The 18,443-nt window shown below is 28.2% G+C and overlaps 2 protein-coding genes across 3 annotated transcripts; one reads left to right on the top strand and one right to left on the bottom strand.

Moving 5' to 3' along the window:
* The first annotated feature begins 1 nt into the window (after window position 1).
* Vti1a (Vesicle transport through interaction with t-SNAREs 1a) lies at window positions 2-3,426 on the top strand. The gene is made up of 4 exons (XM_074241930.1): window positions 2-444; window positions 586-644; window positions 2,115-2,465; window positions 2,547-3,426. Exons 1-4 carry the CDS (start codon window positions 351-353, stop codon window positions 2,703-2,705), a joined length of 663 nt encoding a protein of 220 aa, XP_074098031.1. The 5' UTR covers window positions 2-350; the 3' UTR covers window positions 2,706-3,426.
* Window positions 3,427-4,330: 904 nt separating this feature from the next.
* Window positions 4,331-18,414, bottom strand: LOC141526820 (long-chain-fatty-acid--CoA ligase 1). 2 transcript variants are annotated; one of them, XM_074241927.1, is made up of 8 exons: window positions 16,897-18,414; window positions 16,624-16,769; window positions 12,812-12,935; window positions 10,158-10,494; window positions 9,617-10,085; window positions 8,087-8,377; window positions 5,852-6,073; window positions 4,331-5,042 (listed from the first exon to the last, which is right to left on the bottom strand). In XM_074241927.1, coding segments are annotated over exons 1-8 (2,046 nt in total). In that variant the 5' UTR covers window positions 16,898-18,414; the 3' UTR covers window positions 4,331-4,586. The 2 variants fall into 2 exon arrangements, with proteins under 2 accessions (XP_074098028.1, XP_074098029.1); XM_074241928.1 differs by lacking the exons at window positions 16,624-16,769; window positions 16,897-18,414 and adding an exon at window positions 13,195-13,851.
* Window positions 18,415-18,443: the final 29 nt, after the last annotated feature.

An 18,443-nucleotide genomic window follows, 5' to 3' on the forward strand; every position in this document is an offset into this window, starting at 1 on the left:
TTTGATCCCTAAAAATTTAGACTTATTTTTTGTTTTGCGGTAAAAAGTCTATTATTTTATAAAACTCGGTAGATTTTATCGAAAATACACGTCTGGCTTTTTTCAGTTGTGTCATCTCCACGTGTTCTCGCGAGCGCAGCGCCTCGGTAGGGTAAAACAGTCCGGAGTTTATTGACGTTTGAAAATATCTGTCAGCTAAAGCGAGCTAAAGTGCGCTAGTATTTTTTATCCAACTACTTTATGTTGATATTGATATTTATGTTTACTACAAGGGCAAGGACGGTTGACACTACTGATGCCAGACGTTAATTTAGTTCGCGAAATTAGTGTGCTGTGAAATTTTCACGAAAATGGCAACGCTTATTGATAATTATGAGCAGCAGTACGCGGTTCTTACTGCAGATATTACGGCTAAAATTGGCAGAATTAATGTCGTTAGTGGAGGTAAGTTTTTTTTTTTTTGGTTATTTTTAGGGTTCGGGGGCTTGATAGACAGTTTTGGGTTTTTTTATGTTAGAGGGTGAGAGAATTTGGGAATTTTAAAGGTTCAGGAGGGGTTTTGTTTATTGAGTGTTTTTTTTTCAGGTGAGAAAAGGGCCTTTGTTCAGGATGTCGATCGACAATTGGAAGAGGCACAGGAATTGGTGAGCTCTAGCTTATCGGCTGTTTTTTGCCGGGAATTTTTGAATTAGCTTCATTAATTTTGCAAGTTTGCTTTTTTTTTTTTTATTTAAAAAAAATTATTTAAATTATTTTCAGTTTTATTTAAATTTTCTTAGTTATTAAAAATATTTTTCAAAGTCAATGTTTTAGTAAATAAAAAAATAATAATTGAAAAATTTTTTTATCGTATTTTTAAAGTAAGTGAAAATTTTTTCATTTATTTAAGATTAACAATCTGACGTTTTTTTTTCTGTACAAATATAATTTATAATACTGAATTTAAAAGACATCTACAAATTTTTTAGATTTTTATAACGATTAAATTATAATAAAAAAAATTTAATTAAAAAATTCCGCACTTAGAAATTTTAGGAAACTAGTTTACTTTTTTCCGAGTATAGTTGTAAAATTTTAAACCTTTTTTTTTATAATAATTGATTGGTTATAAAAATTCTAAGAATTGTAAGATGTTCACTAGGGTATGCCGAAATTTAATTTCCTTGGAGGACCTTTTAAAATTGAAATTTTGAGTTCTGCTTTTAACGGTTGTCCTTTAAATTCGTTATAGTTATTAAAAATTATTAAAAAGCACAATAATAAAAGGGCACAACATGGTAACAAGCGTATGTGTTGGTCTAATGTCGAATAAACACACATAAAAACCATGTTTATAACTTGATTAAAAAGTTAAATAAAATTTATCGAAAAATTTTTTTTTGTCATAATTTGTAAAAAAAAAATAAAAAAGTCATCCACTTTTATAATTTAGATGAAAAATATGAAAATATATCATGTAAGCTAACTATTCGTAACGTGATTGGTCAAATATATCAAAGCATAAAAATATATGCAAACTTGAAATTCATGCGCGCGCAAATTTGAATTCTAGTAGTATATTAATTTAAAAATCTTTAAAATTTGATCTTTCCGTTTTATTTAAAAATTCCGGCTATTTAGGATTAATTGTCGGGGATTTTTTGTCTTGGGGATATTTTTGGGTATTTTCAAAGACATTTTGAGAAGAGACGAATTATTTAATTTTCATAGAATTTCTTAACAGAAGCTTTGTTTGAGCATTTTCGCTAAAATTTCAAAATTTAGCCAGAAGTGCTCAACTAAAGCTCCTGTTAAAAATTCTCAAAAAATCAAATAAATCGTCTCACCTTAAAATATCTCAGGGTGTGCTCAAACACAGCTCCTGTTAAAAGCAGAACTCCAAATTCTTATTTTAAAAGGTCCTCCATGGAAATTGAATTTTGGTACATTAATGTCCACTAATTTCAGTATCATATATAATTTTTCATTAATTTATTATAAATTTTTTTTTTGGACAAAAAAAAATGATAAAAAATCCGAATAATTTTTTTTCCAAATTATTTGACTTGCAAAATATTTCTAATTTGTTTTTTTATTATAATTTTTTATTAAAATTAAAAAAACTGAATTTCCAGTTGGAACAAATGGAACTGGAAGTTCGCGGAACAAGCGGAACTCAACGAGACCGTCTGCGCAGCCGCGTAGAAAGTCACCGCGCAGAACTGAAACGACTAACCCAAGAATTTAAATTATCCCGAAAGCCCAAGGAGGAAATCGTAGATTTGAACGTCCTCGATGACTGGGACAATGAAGTCGTCACCGAGGACCAAAAATCGCGGCTTCTCGACACTTCGGAGCGCATCGATCGCACCGGAAGAACTCTGCAAAATGGCTACCGCATGATTCTTGAAACTGAAGACATCGGCGCGCAGGTTCTCAAGGATTTGAGCGAACAAAGAGAAACTATTCAAAGAGGCCGATCTCGTGCAAGTTTTTTAATTTTTTAAATTAATTAGATTAATAAAATATAAAAAAAGATTTTATAAATAATTATTCTTCTCTTATAGTTGAGAGAAACAGACGCAGAAATAGGAAGAGGATCAAGAATTTTATCAGGAATGATATTTCGTGCGTTGCAACAAAGATTCATTCTCGCAGCCGTATTTTTAGTATTAATTATTGTCGCATGCTTTGTTATTTATTTTAGTTTCACCTCAAGAAGTTAATTTATTTATTTGTTAATGTTATATTTATTTATTACATCTTTATTATTTTAAGTATTTAATTATTTTAATTACAATTTTTTATTTTAAAATCACAAGTTTAATTTTTTCATTCTCTAGTTTCGAATTTTTAAATTTGTTATTTATTATTAATTAATTACGTGTAAGATGAACCTCAAAATTTTTTTTATGGCACTTAAAAAAATTTATTATTATTTTTTAGATTGAAAAATGTTAACGATTGTGATATCACAGCCAAAAATTTAAATTTAAAATACATTTTTTTATGTATTAAAATTATTAAAAAAATTTTTTGAAAATCTTATTCTTAAATGCGAAAATTTTTCTATTTTTAAATTAACAAGTTCTTTAATTAACTTTATTGCAGAGGTTCATCTTACCCGATTTTTAATGAGTTCATTTAAAAGATGAAAAAGTAGGTCTGGGTAAACTAGGTCGCGATCGATAGGACATAAAAAAAAAAAAAAAAAGAAAAAACAGATAATACCAAAGCGCCTCTGAAAGTGCCGAGTTAAATAAATATAAATCTACATGAACTATTAATATGAATATCATATGTATAAATATATTTATTGTCGTTGTTAAAACTTATAATTTGCCATTATATACTGAAAAGTATTTTTTTCGGAACAAATAGCATTTATTGTGAAAATTATAAATGAATTGTTTGTAAATAAATAATGAATATCAAATTAATACATAACATTTATTTCAAAATTTATTTATTTTATTTTATAATAGTAATAGTAAAATAATAAATATTTTTTTTTGGTAGCATTTTATTTTAAGTCTAATAGTTTTATTGCTTTTTTAGTTACTAATGTTTATTGTTTATTGATTATTTTATTTATTACTAGTGTGTGATCACTGGAGCTTTCAAAATTTGCTGTATTGAAAGAAGAGCAAAAAGATATTGTAGATCATTAAATTTGATTTGGTGATGATCATATGTGACCATATGTCAACCATATATGATCATATATATAAACCATATATGGTCATATTGGACATATATGATCATATGATCACATGTAAATCACATATGACGATATGTGAATCATAATTGATCATATGTAGTCTTTAGATGATCATATGTGACTATATATGATCATATGAATTACATATAACTATATATAAGCCATATATCACAATATGTAAACTATATATGATCACATGAACTATATCTGATCATATAAACCATATATGATCATATGAACCATGTATAATCATATGAACCATATCTGATCATATGTAAACCATATATGATGACATAAAATCACATATGATCATATGGGAATTACATATGTGGATCATATGTGATCCGTACTTACCATATATGACTAATGACTATACATGACCATATGAACCATATGTGATGTATATATGACTACATATGAATTGTATGTTACTGTATCAACTATGTATAACAATTTTGAATCTGATGTAGCTTTATGTGAACCGTATATGACCTTACACCCGAATAACAGTTAATTAAAATGGACGACACACAATTTTTTTCTGCCTTTATTTCAACGTAGCAAACTTCCCAGCTCTAGGGTAATAACTGTTTATGTTTATGTTTATTACTATCAACATTTTTGAGTTTCATTATTATTATTATTATTATTATTATTATTATTATTATTATTATTATTATTATTATTATTATTATAATAGCAGCAAGTGTTTATTTTTAATAATAAAATGGTGAAAAAAATTAATAATTTTTCGAGGCAAGATTTATTCAGCGGTAGCTCTTTACTTCTGCGGTACTAATTTTAATATTATTATTTGTATTAATATTATAACAATTAATGATTAGAAGAAAGTTAATTATTTAATAATATTAATAATTTATTGAAATCAGTCTAAATTTTGATAGAGATCCTCAATTTGAGGTTTAAAATACGCCTTAAGTTGAGGGCGCTTTGTTTTTAGTGTCGGTGTTAGCAGGCCATTTTGGATCGAAAAGGGGTCAGGGTGGAGGTAAATATCCTTAACTTGCTCGAAAGACTTTAAACCAGCTTCTCGACCCCACGTGAGCATATCATCGTGAATTAACTTCTTGACGTCCGGATTCGCACAAAGGACACTTAGAGTACCGGGTATCTTGTTCTCCAGGGCCCAGCATTTTACGACGTCTACGTCGGGTACCACTATTGCAACGACACATGATTTTAGTGATTCACCGTGGACGAATACTTGATGCACATATTGACTTCTTATATAAATATTTTCTATTTTTTCCGGGACTATATATTCTCCTTGAGACAGCTTAAAGATATGTTTTTTACGATCTATTATTTTTAGGCAGCCATTCTGGAAAAAAAATTTTTTTATCAGTATTTATTACATATAAAATTCTAGAAGATTTCAATTTTCTGTATGCGAACAATTTTCTACATAAATTTCAATTTATTAAAATTGATATAAAATTGTTAAAAATTTTCTATAAGTTCTAGACAATTTATAAATTTTCTAGGAACTATTAAGTTTTTAAAAATATTCTATAAGGTCTTTTAAAAATTTATAAATAATTTTAATATTCTAGAATTAGTAAATTTTTTTAACTAAAGACTCTGAAGCATTCTAGAACCCTAAAAAACCTCGTAAATCATCTACAAATTATGAAAATTCTTCAAAATTTTTAAAAATTAATTTCTAGAATCTTTCTTAATCGTCTACGTGATTTTGAATTTTTCTAGAAGATTAAAACCTTTTTAAAAAATCCTCCAGAACTCTTAATTTTTTAAACCACTGAAAATTCTATTTTTCATGATTTTTTTAAATTTTTTCAACTCTTAATCTTATAAAAAATAAAAATTAAAAATTTTCAAAACTTTCTAGAACTTTAATACTTCCTAAATTCTCAAAAATTTCTCGAGTATATAATTTTTTTGCTCTTTACCTTTTAGAATTAATTTTTTAAATCTAACAAAAAATTTGTAACAATTTAAATGAGTATTTAATTAAAAAAAAAAAATCTAAACATTCCAAAATTTTTTTCCAAAATTTAAAATTCTAGAAAGTTTAAAAATTCTCTAAAGACCAAAAAAAATTTTTTTTACTTAAAAAAACGAATGACTTGTAGAATAAAATTTAAAATAAACAAAAATAAAAATTTTTACCGGAAGCCACATTCCAATATCACCAGTATGATGCCAGCCCTGCTGATCAATAACCTCCGCGGTTTTTTCAGGATTCTTATAGTAGCCATAAAAAACATTAGTGCCTTTAACACAGACCTCCCCTTGGTTATTAGCCGCCCAATATTCCATTTCAGGTACATCCACTAGCTTAACACAGCAGCAAGCGACGGGAGGTCCCACGTGCTCTGGTATGTAGTCACCCTGCAATAAATAGCAACAAATAATATCCGCGATAAATATGAGCAATCAATCACTCGAAAGAAAAAAATAAACATTGCTAATTCTAACAAATCACCTGACAAAATCCGACGAACAAACATTCGCGTGATACAAATTATATTTATTTTTATTTACGCTTTGGCTATTTTTGACTATCACGCTTCTCTAGTCTGTATTTATAAATATATATTATGAATTTAAATAGATTACGATCTGTGAATAGTTTAATATCAAAACGTTATTTAATGCCGGACTTAAACTATTCCGGATTGTTTATTTTATAAACAGACTGATAGTCAATAAATGTATTTGCAGTTTAGTATAAATTGCTATTATTTTTACTGCCTCTCATATTTCCATTATCTCGAAATGCTCCGCCAAAATAAACAGAATATTACGAGGCTTTAAGCTTTTATTTGTTTATCCTTTGAATTATCGACCATAGCTCTTGAAACTCAATTAAAGTTGTATTTTGACCTTGCAGTTTATTTCAAAGATTTGAAATAATGTTAAAGTTACATTAAAAAAAAAATTAACTTAAATCAAGAAAAAAATTCACGAACCAAAAAAAATAATTTTGAAGAGTTTAATTGTCTTGAATCGAGACGAAAAATTATTGAATCAAGTAAAATTTCTTAGTTTAAGAATTTTTCTACTCAAATCAAAATGATTGTTCATCATAAGTGTTATCTTGATTTTTTGTGTGGAAAAAAAATTTACTTCACTTAAAAAAAATATTTTTGAACTAAAAAAACTCGTAGGAAGAAAGCCGATTTTATTGGCTTAAGAATTTTATTATTGGTGATGACACTTGTCATTTTTTTTCAGTTAGTTGTAAGTTTTCATTCTTTACATCAGAAGACCGTCTTTGCGTGTAATTATTATTGCAACGCATAAATAAATACAATTTTTATTAGAACAAAATCCAATATAAATAATAACTGATGGGTGTAGAGATTTATCCAACGAACGAATGTAGTTGAAGATTTTTATTTACTAGATACCCTAAAAGTGTCTGTCGTTGATAATTTAGTCATAAAATATTCAAAATATTAAACAATAGCTAGTTTTTTATAATTGGAAAACTGTTTATTAAATAAAATGATCCTGACATTATCACAGAAAAATTATTTTTATATAAGAAAAATAATCTGCGGTGTATGATTGTAGCTTCATGTAATCTCTATAATATTTGTAAACAAAAATTTTTCTAAATGAAAAAACGTATTTAATTTTATAATCTGGATTTTATATGAGTGTTGTAGAAATTCACTGGTTAATAATTAAAAAATGTAAAGATAAATTTTTGAAGTAAGTAAAATAGTATCCTGATTGAAAAAATGTATTATCCTTACAAGAAGTCGGTATTATCTTGAATTAATTTTCTCAGATCAAGAAATAAAAATACTTGAGTTAAATAAACATGTACCTCATAAGAAAACAATTAAAATCTCGAAGGATTAAATTCTAAGATGGATATTTTTTTATTTTTATCCAAGAGTTATAATTCATATATTTAAATTTAATGTTTTCTTTAATTAAGACATGTAAATGTATTGAGATAAGTCTCTATTAACTTAAATTAATTTTCTCAAAAAAAAAAAAAAAAAAAAAAAAAAAAAAAAAAAAAAACAATTAATTAATTATCCCTCGCGTCATTTTTTCCCAAATTAAATAACAGAGAAGCTTACGCCGCTGCTAACCTCACTTTCTCAGCGGATTAAAAATAGCCTCTAATTCGAAACAAGCAACAGCTTCATTGAATCCGTTTATAGCTTGAGGTAAGTTCATTCACTGAATTGCTCAAGTATGAATTGGTGGTCTCTAGACCGCGCGACTGACAAGTTACGAGGCCACTAAATCTCGAGGTGATCAAGTTGCGCAAAAGCTCCTTCGGCCATCTTGAATATTTAAAATGTTAGTTTGTTCTAATCCGTGTTCTTTTTCGCCTATCACACTTAATTTATTTAATTGATATATAAGTTTAGGTGTTACCTGAATGGTAAGAGTGATCGGAGCGCAACATTCAGTTTGTCCATAACCTTCGACAATGAGACAGCCTAGAGCACAGCGTGCAAAAGTTAGGACGTTACCCGCCAGAGGCGCTGACCCGACGACTATTAATCTTAATCTACCGCCCATCGACTCTTGAATTTTCTTAAACACTAATTTGTCCCAGAAACTGTTGCTTCGGATTATACACTTCTTTATTTCGGCTTCTTTTGAGTTTATGCCCATGTTGAAAATCATCCTTTTGAAAAATGATGATTGGAGCTCTGCTTGGACCTGTTCGATTAAACAATTTAAGTTCACATTAATTGTCTAGAATAATTTCTCAGCATTTTTTTGAATTAGAGATAATTTTGGTCGTTTTAAATTATCATTTCAATTTTTATATCCGTTTTAAATGTCAAGAATTTAGACTATTATTAAAAATTAGGATTAAAAGGTCAAGAAAAATTTTTTAACTGTCTAGAATCTATAAAGGTTCAATTTTTCTAAGTTTTGGTCTTTTTTTTTTAATTTTTCATTTTTTCCCCAATTTTCTGGATCTATATAATTATTTTGAACCAATCATTCCTTTCAGAATTTTTTTTTGAATCGTCTAGAATCTAGATGGGTCATTCCATGACAAATCGACAAATAGTTGGAATCGAACCCTTTCGATTTGGACAAATTTTGGTCAGAAGTTTTCTTTTATTATATGACGAAGTTCTGCTAGAGGAAAAAAAAGTAAAAAAATTTTTGAAAAAAATGCCAAATTTGTCAAATTTTGAATTATTGAAAATTGTCAAAAATGACGATCGACGTTGAAATTTTGGCTCAATTTTTTTTTTTATCATACCTTGTACTGATCTTAAAAGATCCTGAAATTTTTAGAAGGATATTTTTATTTAAAAATATGAATTTTTGAATTAAAAAAAAATTTTTTTTTCCATTTTTTGTATCTTTTAAAAAAGTTATGGATTTTTGTATTTTTTGGATCAAAATTTTATGGATTATTTAATAAAATTTTGGATTTTTAAGAATATAGATAATTATCGGGAATTATAGAAAGTTTTTTAAATTTTCAAAATCATATAGTTCCAAATTTTTGAATGTTAAATAACTGACTATTAATTTATTGTTCCAAAAAATTTTCTAGGCTTATTTTTCAACTCAAGAATTTCGCCAAATAATTCATAATTTTTTTTTAAAGTTCTGAAAATTTGTATTGAATAGTCTAATAGTTTTAAAATGTCTTTCAAAATCCTCCAGCTTCCAAAAATTATTAAAAAAAAAAATCATAGCACATAAATTCAAATTTCCTAGAAACAAACTAAAAATTCGTTCTCAAAAAATGAGGCTAAAATTTTGAGCACCAAAAATGACTCAACTTTCCAGATTTCATTGACAAAAAGCATTTGCTCTGTGTCCGCGAATTCTATTTATAAATGACAGATCTAAAAGGTCATGTTTGTTGTTTTTGGCAAGACAAATGATTAATGATAATAATAATTATTAATTAAATGAAACAATGTACACCTTGTCGTAAAGCCGATTGAGCAGCCTAGGAACGGCAGGCATAACGGTGGGTCTTAGAGCTTTCATGTCTTCTGGAAGCTGCTTGATATCCCCGCTGTAGAATCCAACAGATCCACCAACAATGTACATCCCATTTTCACAGCACCTCTCGAGCATGTGCGCTAGGGGCAGGAAGCTGATCATTACATCCTTTGAAGTAGGCCTGTGATCGCCAAGTTGGAGCAAAACTGCGCAGACACCCGCCATCACATTTTGATGACTCAACATGACGCCTTTCGGGTGTCCTGTGGTACCAGATGTATAGCAAATTGTGCATAGATCAGTTGGCTTCGGCGGAATCTCCGGGTAGTTTTTCTGCGCTCCTGTTCGCTCAACATCTTCAAAGCGCAGTAACTCCACTCCGCGGTTCTTTGCCCGCTGAATCGTCGCTGGACGTGTTTCTTTTACTATCACAAGTTTCCTCAGGCATCTAGAAGTAAATTTTAGTTGCTATTTATCTCAATAAATATAAACAACTAATTTTATTATTTTTTCCGCTGACCTGGGGGCTTTGTCGAGCAGCAGATTGCACTTTTTATCATCCTCGCAAATGACTAGACTAATTTCCGCTTGGTTGATGATATAGGCACAGGCGTCAGGTCCAAGTGTGTCATACAGGGGCACCACCACCAGGGAGTACGTGTAACAGGCCTGTTCGGTCAGGATCCATTCTGGACTGTTCTGGCTGTACAGCCCCACGAGAGTTTGTGGTCCAGGAGTCAACCCATAGGCCAGGAGGCCGGAGCCAAGATTTTTTGCCCGCAGTAGCGTCTCGTTGTAGTTCAGCCACTGGTAAGGCTTGTTTGGTCCGTCCCTCCATCCAAGGCACTGTCCGTTATCTAAATTCAAGAAAATTAAGTCAATTTTTTTGATAAATTCTCTCCATAACAATTATTTTTAAATTTTGTGTGAATTTTTTAAATGAGATTTCAAACTAAGGCAGTTCCAGCGGTCAGAAAAAATCGAGTTAATTTTTTTAACCAAAGAGATTGATTTTTCAGGATATTTGAAAAAAATATAAAAAAAAATTTTTGAAAAAAAATTGAAATTTTTTTTTTTCAAATTTCTTGAAAAATTAATCTCTTTGATTGAAAAAATAAAGATTTTTGAGAAAAAAATTTTTTTTTCATTGAAGAAATGAATAAAAATCGATAAATTGCTCATTATGGTGATTTTTGCTTCACTCTTGAATCTTTCTTCACTCCAGATTTATCAGAGTGAAAATTTTTCAACTTTTGAAATAATCCTTCCAAGCTAGAATCAAGCAAGCCTTCGTCTGTGGCTTGTACCACAATTTTTTATTTTATTTTGGAACGCTTAATATGTTTCTTAATAAACACGGCAATAAATATTTTCGAGTTTATTTTTTATTCAAAATATAATGACTTAGTTATTTGGAAATCACGCAGATGCGGAAGGCACTTCAGGGCCACTGAATCTTAGCTGGTATGCCAACTTTTGCTAAAGCATCATTAATTTTTGTATCGTGCCATCCGCTACAAAATTTACCTCTTATCTTTTCTTACTTTGTGCAAACTATGTAAGTTAATAATTAGTTTTTTTTTTTTTTTTTTTTTCATGAATTTTAATTATTTTTATTTTTACAAAAAAGTGTCTAAGTACCAAAAAAATTATTATAATAATAAATGACATTTTTAAAAATTTTAAATGTGAAATTTTAAAAAAATTTTTAACTAATTTTGAAAAAATAATTTTACTAGTGGTCTTTAATATTTTTAAAAATTAAAAAAATATTTTATTAAAATAAAAATAATTTTTTTATTTATTAATTAAATAAATTTCAAAGAATTGATTTTGCAAAAAGAATTTTTTTTGTAAAAAAAAAAAAATTGATTAAATCGGTATCAAATATTATAATTGCTAAAAATTATATTTGGCTTTTGATCAATGACTTTGTTTTTCAATAAACTTTCAATGTATTAAATGTTGACGACAAGGTTACAAGGTGTTAAAAAAATAAAAAAATAAAAAAGTTAATAAATCATCATAACACTGAAAATAGCTGACAGATAAATAAAAATATTTGTATTTATATTTCGATAAAAAAAATTTTTATAAAACTAATTATTCGGTTTGATTTTGTTTATTTTTTTTTAATTATAAATTAATATATAAATAAACAAATAAAAAATTTCTAGTTCCTTATTTCTTGAAGAAGAAAAATGATTCATTAAAAAAAAAAAAAAAAACAGCTCACTAATTTCGAGTGTCTATTTTTAGGACACGGAAAGAAAAATAAATAATGATATTTATTCAGACCTTTAGTATTTTTAATTGATATTTTAATGATCTGTTTTAGAATTTAACGATTTGTTGCATTATTTTTATGGATAAGACTTTAAAAATTTTAAAAACAGACCGATAAATATTGACTTAATTACTAAAACTTATTACTATTCATAACTGTAAATTCTATTTTTTTTGTTGTGAAAAATGAATATATTCTCTGTCAGTTGAAATTTTTCAAATAATGTCTATTTAATGTTCGAAAATATCATCAATAAATTTTTTTTAATGTTAAAATTATTAAAATATTTTTTTGATATTTTTAGACATTGATTTTTGACCAAATTGTTGTATCAAAAAATTCTTGTAATTTATTATTAATTTTTTTCAAATCTGCCTATTTTTTTGCACTTATAAAAAAATTAATTTAAAACAAAAAATAATTTTGAACCATAAAAAAATTATTTTGAAGAAATTGATGATTTTGAATCATGCAAAAAATCCCATTGAAAAATTATTTTTAGCGTAAATTTTTGAACATAGGAATAATTTTTTGTTCAAAATTTTACTTTTGAACCAATTAAATTTTTTTCTTCATCCAAAAATTAGAATAACTTGATTTGAAAAACATTTTTCCAAATTTAATCCAAAAACATTTTAGTTAAAAATTCAAAATTTCATTTTTTTTCCCCTATTTAAGACCGATTTTTTTGACATAAAAACCAACTAAATTTCTTTCGCGTAAAAATTTGAATCTCTCAAAAATTTCGACCCAAAGTTTCAAATTTTGTATATTTAAAACCAAATTATTAGACATAAAAATAATTTTTTGGTAAAAAAGTAAAATTAATAACCAGCTAAATTGACACACCATGCAAAAGTTAAACCAAAAAAAAAAAAAAAACTTACTAGATTCTTTGGCTCCTCTGCGAAAGGAGTCGTATAGTGTGCGCACATCATCGTGTATGTAGCTGACGAATTTACCTTCCTTGCTGTCCTTGTAGAACTTAGACACACGAATGTATTCAGCTCCCTGTTGGACAAAAAGCAATATTTGATAGATAAACAGCCGATTGAGTCTTTTGGGATAACTTTTGAGTTACATAACAGCTCAACAGAAACTAATGATGCAAAGCCAAACAAAATTTCACACAACTAAACTCAAGACACAATTGCAGCACAAAACACAGTGCCAATTTTGGTGAAAGGCATTTGTGTTACAACTAACTATTGGTATGAGTAAAAACTAATCACAAAAATAAATAATAAAATAAAAAAACAATTCAAGAGACCTTTATCGTGTCTGATTGATCGTTGGTGTCAATCGGGACGCGAATTGTCGGCAGAACACCCCCGCAAACGGGCATTTTCACTTTATAAACTTTAACTCGACTATTAAAGCTTCTAAAAGTCAACGATAATTTTTATTTTCCTTAAAGTTAAACTTTTGGACGGTTGGAAGCTCAAAAAATCACAAGCATCTTCGACGGCGAAGAGCTAGACTGTGAAATCCCGTGAAAATTAAGACTTCAATCATGATTTTTAATCCAATAGTGATCAATGCGAAGTGTTAACTTGACTGTTGGATTGATAGATGTTATGCGTTGTGGTAACTCGTGACGAGCACGGTCACGACGTCAAAAATGTTACTGCATCGACGAAGATGCCACGGAGTTACTATTTAAAATTATAATTCTAACGTAATGTTCGATGCTCGAGATTGAGCGTCGTCAGATCAGGAGGAACAAGACAAGTTATATCGCAAGATTTAAATATAGTCCTAGAGGTAGAGGCAGAGGCTGAGTCGCTTGCGGATCAGACTGCCGTTGGACCCGAGCCAGTACGTTGATAAGCACACTTTCTTGGGTTTGTTGCCGATCCATGGTTAATTGGTCATCGATAGGAGATCCGGAATTAGGGAAAGGATCCGAGGGGTCTAATTCATCGATTGATGATCTTTGATTCACTGTTTAGTGGACAGTTTTTTTTTTTTTTTTTTTTTTTAATTAATCATTATTTGCACTTTAATAATTTTTCAAAAATTGGAAAATTTATTTTTTACTCTAATTCAAATCTGAGTTAATTTTTGGAAGACTTTTTTTGTTAGAGAGTTTCATTCTCTTCAAAAATTTTTATCGTTATTTTTTTATTTGTTTGCTAGCAATAAAATTTCAGAGTTTTTTTTATCAAATCGAACAAAACAGATCAACCCTTGTGGAAATAATTCTCTGAAAAAACTCTTGACAAGTCTTTATAACTCTGAATAAGACTTTTCGAAATTCTTCACATCCCTAACTAAGTGAAGGAAAGACTTAATAAGTCTTCAAAACTCTGCAATACTCTTCAAAAGTCAAATTTTCCCTGCAATTTCGGAATTTCTCAAAGAGTTATTAAGACTTGATAAGACTTGTTCAGTTTTACAGGAAAAGAAGAAAATATTTCTTTTCAAAAAAATTACGTATCAGAATTAAATAAAACTATAAAAAAGAATTAATGCATGTTTTAAAAAATTTTTTTAAATAATATTTTCATCACGAAAATACTTTGATGGGCATCGAATCACTCATAGTTGAGCAAGTCAAAACATCAACAGCAAATGAAGTGCACTTGCTGTTGGAAACAGATATTACTCAAAGAGTAAATCCAATCGGTATTTAATTTGGACTATCAAATATTAAAGTCAACTTTCTAGGTAGGAAAGAATTTTCTAACCACATGCCACCTATTAGAAACTAAGAACACTCAAAGATTCTAACTGTAAATTCGTAAACTAAAATATGTTAGGTATCAATTAATTCCAGCAGATAGCGTGTGGATAGAAAATTCTTTCCTACCTAGAAAGTTGACTTTAATATTTGATAGTCCAAATTAAATACCGATTGGATTTACTCTTTGAGTAGTATCTGTTTCCAACATCAAGTGCACTTCATTTGCTGTTGATGTTTTGACTTGCTCAACTATGAGTGATTCGATGCCCATCAAAGTATTTTCGTGATGAAAATATTATTTAAAAAAATTTTTTTAAAACATGCATTAATTCTTTTTATAGTTTTATTTAATTCTGATAAGCAATTTTTTGAAAAGAAATATTTTCTTCTTTTCCTGTAAAACTGAACAAGTCTTATCAAGTCTTAATAACTCTTTGAGAAATTCCGAAATTGCAGGGAAAATTTGACTTTTGAAGAGTATTGCAGAGTTTTGAAGACTTATTAAGTCTTTCCTTCACTTAGTTAGGGATGTGAAGAATTTCGAAAAGTCTTATTCAGAGTTATAAAGACTTGTCAAGAGTTTTTTCAGAGAATTATTTCCACAAGGGAATATTTGACGCCTCATTTTTTTTTCTTCAAAAGTGTAAAAGATTTAAAAATTTCTGTTAATCTGTTGATTTCTGTTGATTTCAAAATTTTTTTATTTATATTTATGAATCCTACATTGAAAAAAATTCTTTTTCCACCCAGGAAATTTTTCCCTCCAATATTCTTGTATGGAGAATTTCAAAATTTTGTTCCGAAACTAAAAAGTATAGTAATTTTTAAGAAACTCGGTTTCTTCCTCAACAAAATAGCAAAATAAAAATATGGACGATTTAACATCATTTGACACAGTTGCAAATTATGTGTTTATTAATATTAATAATTATTAATTTTTTGATTGTAATTAAATTAAAAAAAATCAAATTAATTATAATTAGCAACCTTGCAATTACTATGTGACTTGTAAACTATAAATATATAAAATTTTATTTTATTAAATAATGCCTTTTGTTTTTAATAAAAGTCATTATTTATTAAAAATTTTCAATAATTTTTATTGGCAAACTTAAAGTCAAAATTTTTTATGTAATTTCAATTTATAAATTTCAAAATTTTTCATTTTTTAAAATTCAACGATTTAATTTTTTTTCAAACAATTACAAGTACATTATTTTTGATGTTATTGAAATTATAACAATTTTTTTTTATTTTTTTTGCAATGCAAAAAAAAATTTAATGTAATATGTAAAATTAATCGTGGACCTAGAATAAGAGTTACTAGCAACCTTGCAGTCACTATGTGATTGCTGTGACTTGTGAACTATAAAAAAATAAAATTTTGCTTTTTTAAATAATTACTTTTTGTTAAATTGCACAGAATTTTCTTAATAATTGAAATTTTTAAAGATATAAGCTCTTCCTGATGTTACTCTTATCAAGAGCTTTCATTTGAGTACCCATATGCATTTTCATATATTTTTCATATATACATATATGTAATATGTATAAATATATGAAAAATTGATGTGGGTACTCAAATGAAAGGTCTCGATGAGTGTAACATCAGGATGAGCTTATATCTTTAAAAATGTCAATATAAGCTCATCCCAATGTTACACTCATCAAGAAACGTATATTGGATATAAAAAAACTTGGATAAAAATATTTTGTATTTTGGGTGGAAAAAAAACTTTGTTTTTTCGATGATAAAAAAATGAAATAAAAAAATTTGTTTTTTAATTATTTAAAATGCAAATAACTTTTTAAAAAATTTACTCATTGTGTACCTCTTTAAAATTTAGTGAGTCACAAACCATAAACCCCAAGATCAGGTATCAAATTAGCATAAAACAGAAACACGATGCAGTGATAAGGGGGTTTGCCGGAGGTAATACACAGTTTTTAAAAACGCACTATGGAATTACCATGAAATTCTATAAACAAGTGATTCCCAGATCTATCGCTCACCGGAAGTAGCCTCGATTGAGCATCAAGAGGCATCAGTGGTGTTTCGGGAATCGGTTTTGTTGCATAGTATGCTGCTACTCCAGTCAGTACTAAGGCACCTGCTCCACCGATGTACGGCAAATAATTGTCTAGAGAAACCTGAAACACTTTTCGACAAACAGCATTAAGTATTATTATTATAAAATAATCTTATGGATTATCGCTAATCTATAAATAATCTAACTAACAAATATATGCCACAAACTATATAATATTAATCCAAAATGGACTTACTTGTACGTCGCTTGTTCGATTGTTAGAATAATCCTTATTATCACTAGTCCTAAAAGTACTTTTGTTATTATTATTGTTATTAATGTTATCAAAGAGTTAAAAAACGAAGGGAAGAGACGGAAGCTACGACATGTCACTGGATTTTGATTACAAAGACTGCAGGGATAACCGCACTGGTTGTATTGTTGGGGTGTCTACTGCGTCTGCGGTTCTGTGACGTCAGAAATCAATGATTGACCCTCCGGTTCATATCACCCTTAGCTGTGTATCCTACACTTCGGAATTGAGGATTTTAGAGGCTTGAGTCGGTCTTTATCGGCAGTCGGAAAGCTTGATAAAAAAACCGCTACTTTATCGACAGAAGCTATACTTCAGTATGAAATACGGAAGAAATAATTATTGTGGCACTAAATAGTTTGATCAGTTTTAAAAAAAATTAATATAGAGATTTATTTGAAAGAAAAATTTTCTCTATGTTTGCTGAGTATTTACTGTACTAATTAAGGATTATTTTCAATATTTTATTTAATCTGTTTTCATTCGGTAAAATTGCACAACTCTGAAGCTTAAAACACTAACAATAATTCTCAAATTGATTCTCAAAGTAATGAAGAAGCACTTGGTCCATATATATGAAATGCGCAACTTGGACTTTAAACTTATGAGGATAAAGAGATCTTCAAGAAGCATCGGATGATAACCTAGTAGGTTATTGCGCGTTACAAAATAATATTTATAATTTTATTCAAAATAAAAATTAACCGGCCTGATTTAAATGTCCGAAATAAGCTTCACCGAAGTGTTCGATAAAAAGTGTGTCATCAATGTGTTTAAAATATATAGAATTTAATCATGCTGTGAAGCGGAAAAGAAGAGAAGTTACGGTAATTATTGCGTGAAGTGTTTCAACATTCATTTAACAAGATAATTGGAGAAGGAAGGGATTGAGAAAGGAATTGGAAAGAAACTTCTTAATAAGAACTTATAGAATATGCGAGAAAAATTCGGACAGCTTTGACTGGGATTCGAACCCAGAACCTTCCGATGACATGTGGGCTACTCTACTATTTGAAGAATGTTTATGTATTTTTGCGCGCGTTATAAGTGAAGCGTTTTTATGTGTGTACACTGATAGAAAATTTATGTTGACTCAAGAGATATTTTCTTGATCTAAGAATTTATTTTGGAAGACAAATGATTATTTGGCTTTAAGAATTTCTTGGCTTGATTTACACTGAAAAAAAAAGTATGAGTCCCACACTTATAAATTTCAGTAATATTGAAATACTTAGTATTGCGAATATACTTAAACACCGTTTGAGTCTCAGCGCAATATTTTTAAGCACTACACTGAAACTCGTTTAAGTCATACACTTAAACTGAGTTTGAGCGCCACCGCAAAACTCATATCAGCAATATACTCAAATCCTTATAGTAATAAATTTACAGAATAAAAAAAGAAAGGTTATGTAAATAAATAGTGCTATACATTAAAGAAATGACAATAAACCCATTTATTTTAAAATTAAATTTATTTAAAAATTAAT

This window comes from Cotesia typhae, unplaced genomic scaffold (genome assembly GCF_013202065.1).
Source record: "Cotesia typhae breed Kobodo isofemale line unplaced genomic scaffold, CoteBio_Ctyphae contig_36, whole genome shotgun sequence".
In the NCBI taxonomy this organism is placed as follows: domain Eukaryota; kingdom Metazoa; phylum Arthropoda; class Insecta; order Hymenoptera; family Braconidae; genus Cotesia; species Cotesia typhae.